Here is a 10910-nt window from a genome sequence, read left to right as displayed (position 1 = left end):
TTATCAGCTATCACAGAATATGTTATCAGTTATCACTTTCTTTGGAACAATGACCTGACAGCACGGATCACACAGACAACAATGATAACAACAAAAATAATATTTTTCGATTTTCGGACGTAAGTACGTAACCGCAACCTCGACTATTAAAATATTTTATTCTGTGCCTGGGGTGTCGTAAATCTTGAACTCCGCATAGATTGTGTCTGTCGATAATGGATAAGACTATGGAGAGGAAGTTTTTGAAGACCACTGTTGCCGGAATATTGATGGAAAATGGGTTTCAAGCGGCAGAACCGAGTGCGATGGAGACCCTCGTCGAAATGCTTTTTAGTGGTCAGTAAATTTTGATGGCTACTGACTGTAGCCTTAACTAATTTCAATTAGACAGTTTAGCTGTTCTGACAGTCGTATATTTATGATTTTGTTACCTACCTAGTGGGCAAACATATTAAAGGTGCCTAATGCAATATTTATCTAGAAGCTGTGACATATTTTACTAAACCTATTCATTATTATTTACCTAGGAGGATTCCATAACTAAATTTGACTAAGTGACCTTTTTTAAATTTGCTACTGCGTTTAGGGTATGGTTGAGTATTACATTTTTAATTGGTGGATAGGTACATATCAGTGGTGTAGCCAAGATTTTTTTCAGGGGGGGAGGGGCTGATAAACTTTGACACTTTTATACATTAAATACGTACTAGCACAGATCGATAGCTGAAAAGTGTTAATACTTATAATATATTTTAAAATATTTTAAATACAATTTAATAATTTTTAAGCGACTATCATAGATCATTATAATAATTTTAAATTTTTTTTTTTTTGGGGGAGGGGTGCTGCAGTTTCCTCAGTCTTTTCCCTGGCTATGCCCCTGGTACATAGTACTTTTATATTATTAGTTATAACCGTGCTTAAACAGTTTTTTTATTGGTTTCAAATTAACTGTTGTTGCAATAAGTATTGCTTCTGAAGATCACTTACAAACTATGTATAATATTCATTCCCCATTTCTCATGTAAAAATACAAATTTATTCTCTTCTATTTTTGAATTTATATAGATAGTATACTTAAGTGAATAATTTAAGTTTATACTGATGTACATAATCCTATAGTATAAAATAATGAAATACATAATATAGTACAAGAACAGAAGAACACATTAAAATAATGTCCAAAAACTTATTGATCAGGTATATTCGAGGGTATATTATTATCATCATGTATTATTCTCTTATTGTAATGTCTCATATACACTTAATTAAAAATCATTTCACATTTTTAAAAACCATGGACCTGTATAAATTCATTTAGAATTTAGAAACCAAAAATTTTTAAATAGTGTATAGAAATTATAGCTAATAAACACAGTTTTTGAAGCTAAATAAAGTTAAAATAAAACATATTTTTCCACCTTGATTTCCATACAATTTTAAAAATAATTATGAGACAATAATTTTTGTTTGATATAATCATATAGATATACTTAAAGCCAGTTTATTATAAGTTAGATAATATTTTAAATTACTATTAAACAAATAAAAGTAATTTATGTAAACAATCATATTATAAAATGTAGGGCAATGCTCTGTCTTTTTAAAATAAAATGTGATTTATAGCTAACTACTAATTTATTAACAAATAAAATTATGATATAAAATAAATCAATACATTTTTAATAAATTACTATCAATACTTATCTATGGTAATTACTAATTTTTAACATGTTAAGTGTCATGCGGCCACCAGCAGTCACACAGTTATGCATCGCCAAGGATATTTTTCAGTGTCATTCCAAATTCGTATATTATACAGTCAACTCGCGATATAATGAATATCGATATAACGAAAATCTTGATATAACGAATAAAACTACCGGTCCCTTGAAAATATCGCGGTATAATATAATTTCGATGTAACGAACTTTCGATATAACAAATTTTTTTCTCGGTCCCTTGAAATTCGTTATATCGCGAGTTGACTGTATTAACTATTTGAAATAAGTTTAAGAATATAAAAAAAATTTTTTTAAATATATTTATTACATCAAAAAATTTGTAATGATTCGCGCTACGCAATGGCACTTTTTGGTGTATTATTGTAGCGCCATGGAAAAGTTAATAATATAAAACCATATTCATTTACGGCCGCCGGCAGTCATGTGGCCTGGTAGTAATGATCAATTGTGGCCGCCGGCGGTCGCAAAAGCATAAAATTTGAAATTTACAAATGACCACCGGCAGCCGCATGGCACTTAACGTGTTATGAGGATGTCAGAGCATTATTTCCTTTCTCTCTCTGGACATAAATTTGCTACCTATGTTTCGCGTGGGTCAGAGAAAGAAAACACATGGTGTGCTGTCATCCTCTTAAGATTTAAAGTTCAGAGTAGATTATTTTAGTTGTACTTATATTTAAGACTAATAAAGACCTGTTAAATATGGTTATTATAGTATTATACTAGATTTTTTTTATTGAGTTATTTTTCCCCATTACAATATGGGAATTATTGAAGGTGCTTAAAATTAAACAGAATGTATTTTCCAAGGTTAAGTATAATAATATATAGGTTAAGAATGATTTAAAACACCTGAATAAAATTTGTCTGAAATAAAAAAATATATATATATTAAAGTTTTAGTGCTACTGTCACTGATTCTAATGAAAATATTGTACATTTTTAATGGTCATATTTTATATTAAAAAATTATAAATATTGAAAGTGTTGTTTGTAATTAATGTAATGTATTTGATTTTAGTGCTATCCCAAATGGGAAATAGTAGCCGTCGTTATGCAGAAGTAGCTGGGCGTCTCGAGCCTCTCGGTGCCGATGTTATGATGGGCCTAATTGACATGGGTATGTTCAAAAATGCGTCCAGCCTATTAGCTTATGCCAAAAGATCAAATCGGGCTGTTCTTCCTAGCCCTGTACCATCTGTACAGCCACGCCAAACAAGTAACCTACAAGCGGGGACTAGACTGCCACATCCATCATATATGCCAAGTTATATGCCAGCTTTTCCAGATCCGCATGCATACATTAGGACCCCAGTATGATCACTAGCTCTGTGCCAATGTACAACAAACAGTTATTTTTCAATACACTAATATATTATTATTTATTTGCAGACACACAAACAACCAGTAACTGAATATGAGGCGATCCGAGAAAAATCTGCAATTCAAAAGCATGAACTTGAAAAATCATTAATTAAGTTTTTATTAAAAACTGGCCCTACTGAGAGTTTATTTTTGAACCAAGAAAATGATTGTTTTGCTTGTAAGTATGATAATATTACTTAAGGCTGTTGAAAACAGAGTCTTTTTTCGTGCATTTAGACTAATAGGTGGAACAAAATAAAATACTCTTCCGGAAATTCAATATTTAATTTTCAAATATATTTGAATTTCTTATTCTTTTTTCAAAGTTATGTAGGAAAATCGATTTTCAATTATTATTTTTTTAGTAACACAAAAGTAATCGTAAATTTTGAAAAAAAAAATTTAATTCTATATTAATTAAACAATACAAAAACTATTCTTAAAAATAACAAAAACAATGGACAACGGGATGGAAATTAGCAATACCGTGGTGCCGCGCTAGTAGTGCCATCTCAATTATAATGAGTAATGACTATTGACTTATATATTATATAATATATAAGCAGCGATAATTTTTCAATAGTTCCACGAGGAATAACAACTCGATAGAAAATAGCAATTCAGTAATGAAAATCATCACATCGTGTTTGATTTTTAATTATTTTGTCGTATTGGCCGGTAATTTTTACAGTTCCGATAATTTACCAACTTTATTTACAATCATCAAATTATCGTTTCAATAATACTAGTTATTAGTTACTAGCATGCCAAAAAGAAGTGCGGATTTTATGTTGTTATTTTAACTTATGAAAAATAAAAGAACTAACCAACTAGGTACTAGAAAAACATCGGAAACCACCAAATAGTTATAACTATCCTTTTTCTACACATGCAAAAAGATTTTGTATGACGCGTAGAATTAATGATAATGTATGTTTTTTATTTTATTTAATATTTGATATTAGTATTTTTTTTTAAGTTTACTGTTTAAGTTGTTTTTTAACATACATAAATACTGAAATATCTATATTAGGCACGTATTTTATTTTTTAATGTGTGATATTCGCCTCCTCTATTAATCTGAATCTGCCCCTGTTCCTAGCTGTCATTTGCAAAGTTAGCTAAGATAGTATTTTAGTTGTATGAAAATGAGCAGTAAGTGTCTTATAAATATAGTGAGAATTAGATACATAGGAGCAAGCATTACATTTTTGCTACTGGTTTAGTTGACGCCCGCCAAGAAAGTATTCTTCCGCCACCTATGTCTCATATTTTCAATGTACCAATCATTTGTTGTTACATTTATAATTAGTTTTATTATTACGTTAAGTTAATTTTTTTCTTAAATCAAAGATTAAAAAATAATTATTATAATCAGAAATATCAAATTTTATTTATAAATATAGGTAATAATTAATAGTTATAATATTGAATATAAGTATAGAAAAGTTATAAGTAAAACTGCGTTATTCAGATAAAAAAAATATAAAATTTACTCAGTATCCTATTCATGTTTGTATAATCATTAAAAATGATTAATTAATAGTTATTAGTTACTTATTATTATATTTTTATTCATTCATAGAATAACTGCTGAATGAAATAATATTTGATATTATATGTGTAAGTAATGAATTATATTCTAATAATGAATTTGATTATTACTATTTAGGTGTGGATAATTAGGTAAACAAATATATACATACATATTATATCATATAATTAATAAAACTATTAAAGTAGTAAGTAGATTCTAAAATATACAGTATGATGATTGGAACATAAAAAATTATGAGCATTAGCTAAACCTGAATGGAGGGAGAATACTTTCTTGGCGAGTGTCAACTAAATTCGTATAGATTTTTAATTTGAGAAGCCAAAAGCAACTCTTTGTGTCCATAACCTATCAAACGCAGTAGCAACGTTAAAAAAATACCAATTTGAGGATGATTGAATAATAACACAATAATAACATAAGATGATTGAATTAGTGAGACAATGCACTTGTATTTGAGTGTCTAGTACTGTAGGTACTTTTCATCTGTGAAAAAAATAAAATACTTATTATTAGGGTTTGGATTTAAAGGCAATAAACTCAATGAAAAAATCATTTAGTTTATATAAAAAAGCGATTACAAAAAAAATATACTACAAAATTAATTAGTTTGTATATTTAACTAGTTTGCATTAAAAAAAAAATTCACTACTATGTACTTAGATAAACTGCCTTTGGTAAAACATTGTAGGTTTGGGCTTAAAATAATTTTATACATAGAAAATGATCTTTCTACGTCCACGGATGTTATCAAGGCTGACTGACGAACAATTTTGAATCTAGTATCTATGCATTATAAATATATTTTAATCTATAGATTGGTAGAATGGGTACTTTAATTAATGTTAAATTAACTGGCCATACCAAATACTCGATAAAGTATTTGGTGATATCGATAAATATCGCCGATAATAAAACCCATTAAAAATAATTGATAGACGACAATGTACAGTCTTCAGAAAATCCTATCGATTTGTACCGTTAATACGTATGTTGTATATAAAACTATCAAATTAATTGAAAATTAAACACAATAAAGGCATTTATAAGTAAAAAAGGCAAAAAAAAATGTGTTCATCATCTTACATATGACAATGACACACTTTTATATAAAAATTATTTCTCTATTATTTGTTATTATTATTAAAAAGAAGGCCCTTGTCTTCAAATCTGAACCCTACTTATTATATTTTATTTTTAATGATAAATTATAACACCAGTATGTTTTTCTTATTTAAATATGTATTTTATTAATATTTTTCATAATTTAATGGCGCCCAGGAAAATAAAAATCAGGTAATTTTTTGGAAAGTAACATTTGAAAAAATTGCCATCCCTGGTCTTGAAGTATAGATGCTGAAGGCGCTGAACTGAGTATATTATGGTCCAATAGGTACTACAATAATGCCAAACTAGTCTAGAATCAATCCTGAACAGAAAAACAAATTACAGAGCTTTTAATAGTAAATGTTTTTTGTTATAGTGATAGCCAATAAGCCGCAACAACCCGCATACTTCTCAGCATTGTTACCTCAAGATCAAGTATTTGACGAGGATCCCGATGAAACTGAAATACCAGTACCTACTAAAAAAATTAAGTTCAAAAAAGATATTCAGATAAAAGAAGAATTTGATGAAAATGAAGAACAAGAAAATGAAAATGAAGAAGAAGAAGATATAAACAATGGTGATGAAACTGAATCAAAACCAGAAGAACCCATTGACAATCCTTTCTTGAGACCTGTAAAGTATCCAGCCGCCCCTTAAAATTGTTCTGCTGGTCATATAACATATTTATAAAAAACTATTTTGTTTCAAAAATATTTTTTTAAAACCAAATATATGATCAGTCTCAAGACTATTGTACATTCTGTATTTCTGTCACATATTGTTATTTAAAGTCTCATATATTATGTTTCATGAATTACGTCAGTATCTAGTGTTTAAATTTAAGAGGATGTTACACCCACATTGTCTCCGTCTTACAAATATAACATAACAAAACTGTTTGGTGCGGGACAACATATGCATTTCCTCTGTATTTATAGTAAATTTACCAAAACTTGACAACGTATAGGGAAGAACTTTATTTGTATTTATTTATAATTTATACTATCCAAATAATAAAAATGCTACGACACAGATAAAGTTCTTCCCTATGTATTGTGAAATTGTAATTCTACTATAAATACAAAAGGAGCATAATTGTCCCACACTAAACAGTTTTTGCTATGTTGTACATTTGTAAGACGGAAACAATACATGCAGGTGTAGCGTCCTCTTAAATATAATTATTAATTCTATTTTATATCAAATGAAAAGGCTGGGCAGTGAGTTAAGAATTATAGTTAAGTTACATTTAATTAATTTACAAATAATGAATACCTTACCTAATGAGTTACTTTATTTCCCAAAGTGATTTCATAACTTAAGTTAAATTTTTGTAATATATGGAGTCATTATTTATTTTTATTTATTTTTTTATTTTTTTAAATTGAATGTTTAATATTTAACCCCTTAGGGCATATGGTAACAGATATGACACAAACTAGTTATTTGTAATATCCAGAAAAAGGGGGAGGGTTTGCTACCTATTACCTATGAAAGACCATTATTTTTTTCCACTTTCTATAGTGATTGAAAACTGCCAGTTTTATTTTCTTACCTGGAATGGTTATATGGAATCTTTGCCAGTGTTAAGGCTTTGCTTATGTAAAACTAAATAATATATCTCAACTAAGTAAAGTAAAAAATTCAAAATAAAAAAACTAATATGATGTGAAAGAACACTATAAATAGTTATAATGGACTATTATACTTATTAGACTAAGTTAGAATATCTACAAATTGTATCACATAATTTTAGTTCAAAATATCAGTTCAAAATATTATAAGTTATAACATATAATGTAAAATATAACATACCTACATATTTTTTGATTATTACAATTATCCATCATGATTTATTAACATAATACTGGCCATTAAAATTTGTTTGATTTGTTTGAACAGTCATTAATCATTATTTTTATTTTTTTGGCATAAAAATTATAGAATGTCTTTCTTATTGCTCATCTAGATCATTAAAGAAATCACTATTCCATATATAAAGTATGTGTGTTTTGTATTTTAAAACCAATATTGTTTAATTAAATTAGATATTGCTCAATAGATGGCGCCATTGTTGTTGTATTCTTACAACCCCTTATTTTCCCTTTTAGGCGTTAAATTTCCAAAAATCCATTCTTAGCCTACATCATAATAGCTATCTGTATGCCAAATTTCAGCCCAATCCGTGTAATGGTTTGAACTGTATGTTGATAAATCAGTCAGTTAGCTTTCCGTTTTATATATACAGATAATAGACAATAGATCTGTGCAAGCCCGGATTAAGACCTTTGGGGGCCCAGGGGTCCAGTAATTCTGGCCAACTTCGAAAATGCTCTCTCTGTAGTACAATTAGCAACAACAATGGTAAGATATATTCTTATAGCAATATGAATGTTAGGGAAAAAATTAATGATATTACATTCGGTTATCCGTTCAAATATCTTGAGTGCATCAGCTAGATCCATCAAATATTGGTTTTAACTGATCATCAACATCATTTTTATATACACTTATAAATTTAACTAGACCCAATATGTAGTCTAGTTAAAAATAAAAAGTGTTCAACTACTACACTATATGCATTTATTTTTTTGTCTAGTTCTGAATAAAATTTATCAATTATTACATGATGTGTTTCAACCCGAAATTTATTATTACCAGTTACCACTAAGAATAAATAACCATCAGGAAATTTTTCATGATTTTTATTTTATTTTCATCTTTGTGCAAAACTGTATAAAACTCTCCAACTCTATACGTTCATAGATGTTGTTCAAATCTCTTAGGGCCCGTTTTACAATAGTTGAACTCCGGTTAAACCATCGAATTCGGCCGGTAAAATCAGTGGTTCAAGCGTAACCGAGGTTTAAACTATGATTGTAAAACGGGCCCTTAATCTTAAAACAATATTTTTTAAGCTTTTCAAAAAATTTACTGCTTGTAAAATATCATTGATTTTGCTTTGTAAATTAATAGATATTTGTTGATAGATTATGTTGTAATATTATGTCATTCCAAAATAGACACAAATAGTCTGTTTCTTTTTTCAACATATTTTTCAACGACACCGGGAAGTCTATGGGCCCTTTACATACTAGGCGTCGTGGGCCCCCCTAATTGGCCGCCCCTTAATCCGGGCTTGTAATCTGTGCACGTTACAAACAACCCCCGTCGGCCTAAAAATTGATAAGCTTTCTATCGCGATATAGAGATATCTCTAGTCTTCATGGCGATATGTTACGTGTTATCATTTACCAGGTATTATTTGTTATTAGTCGATTAAATCGTTCAATAGGTACCCGCATCTTTTTTGACAATTTACGTTAATCTTAAAAAACATAAAACCTCAAGCAATATTAATTTTTGATATGGATTCCGACAACATTTCTCCGATGTTTGATATGCAGACATTCTCTAAGGTACCTACATATGCAAATATTTTTTGTACAAATCTAATTTACAAGATACTCTATTTTCAAAATAGGTATACGTGTTTTTTTCTGCTTAATACAAAAATTATTAAAAAAATGTGCAGAAACTTATTACCTATTCAAAAGTTATTGTCGTAGACGTTTGCTGATGTCATTTTTTTAGTTTTATTATATTATCAAGCATTTTTTTTTTTAATCCTTTAATCAGTATTACCTACCTATCTTAATACTCAGTAAATACAAATTAATATTTCTTAGATTTACATGATTTCATCAATTTACTTTAATAAAAGTACTTGTTCCGGTAATAATAATGTTTCCATTTCCATAATATTAATATAATGTAATATTATATATTAATATAATATTTAATAATATAATATTAATGGCCATTAATATCTAGCATTTTTTTTAATGTAAATATTTATTAGTGTAAACTGTACACTGTCCGGAATAATCATTTTTAGGAATGGAAATTACATCTAAATTGATTTATAGATTTTATCATAATGCTTTTGTAATTTACTTGGATATTTAAAAAAAAAATTTCTGTATTAATTGGATTACAGATATAATCCTTCCAGTTCATCTTTTGCACTCTGCAACCGTTCAAGTTTTAAAAAAACAGTGGTCCCAAACTATAATTTTAAATATAATATTGTTTTTGAATTCTGGGCCTGCACAACAGTACCTACTTATTTTTGTGATTGAGATATATATTCATACAATAGGGACATTTTCAACATCATATTTGGATTAGTCTAATACTTAAAAGTTATTATGATGCATTATGGACTTGTATTCATAGGCGCACATTGGGTGTGAATTTAGGGGGTGCTGGAATAGTTTATGTTACACATGTCCATGGGGGGCTTTGTCCCCCACACCCCCCTTAATCCTAATACTATAACTAACTGCATTACATTAGCTTAAGAAATATAGGTATCGAAATTGCCCGTTGTATTACTTTGATAGCATATTAAAAAATATTGATATCTCAAAAGATAATTTCAGAATTTTAAAAATTAAAACGTTAAAATATTGAACTAGTTGTAACTAATATTTAATTTTGAGAGTTTTATCGTTAACACTACAGAAGTTATCCATATATAAAAAATGAAATTGTCATAAAACAGTAAAAAATTATCAAAGTTACCCCATTTTACTGTACTACTTTTATTTTTAAACTATGAGAACTTTTTTCGTATTTGTGATATCGAAAAATTAAAAACAATGTTGCACAGTCTATGTTCTCTTCTTCCTAGTAGGAACATTTGGTTGCATAACATGAACTATAAGTTTAGCCATAGTGGTTCTTATCCACGCAAAACCATTTTTACTAGTGTGTAGCATCCTCTTAATAATATTTGTCATTCCGAATTTAATCAATTCAGCGTAGCCCGCAGATTAAATAAATATATTAGTAAAAATCAAGTAATAACCAAAGTTATAAATAGAAGATTTCGTACCCAACCGTAATCCCTAAGATAGTATAATTTTCTATAATAATATCATTGCTGCATATTGACAAAAGCTGAAACACTGAAATGTGCATTCACACAATACTGTTTTAATCGTGAATTCGTGAACAGTTATCATTAATTGGCATGGAAAAAAAAATTCCGAACCAATAAACCACAATAATTTTAAAATGATTTGTGAAATACTGAAATGAATTGGGGGTGCTAGTTTGAAAACGTGGGG

At 28.5% G+C, this 10910-nt stretch overlaps 2 protein-coding genes across 2 annotated transcripts in view; both read left to right on the top strand.

Annotated features, from left to right (window-relative positions):
- The first annotated feature begins 101 nt into the window (after positions 1–101).
- Positions 102–6527, top strand: LOC100158925 (transcription initiation factor TFIID subunit 8-like). The gene is given in 4 exon segments (NM_001162578.2): positions 102–336; positions 2767–3059; positions 3138–3288; positions 6149–6527. Coding segments are annotated over 4 exon segments (849 nt in total). The 5' UTR covers positions 102–215; the 3' UTR covers positions 6433–6527.
- A 2490-nt stretch (positions 6528–9017) lies between these two features.
- Positions 9018–10910, top strand: part of LOC100165793 (conserved oligomeric Golgi complex subunit 2) — a 7692-nt gene continuing 5799 nt past the window's right edge. Inside the window, exon 1 of the mRNA XM_016802129.2 lies at positions 9018–9194. Within this exon, the coding sequence (XP_016657618.1) occupies positions 9144–9194 (51 nt within the window). The 5' untranslated portion in view covers positions 9018–9143. The remainder of the gene's footprint in view (positions 9195–10910) is intronic.

The sequence above is a fragment of the Acyrthosiphon pisum genome, chromosome A2 (assembly GCF_005508785.2).
Source record: "Acyrthosiphon pisum isolate AL4f chromosome A2, pea_aphid_22Mar2018_4r6ur, whole genome shotgun sequence".
NCBI classification, from domain to species: domain Eukaryota; kingdom Metazoa; phylum Arthropoda; class Insecta; order Hemiptera; family Aphididae; genus Acyrthosiphon; species Acyrthosiphon pisum.
This window is presented reverse-complemented; position numbering and strand designations above follow the sequence as displayed.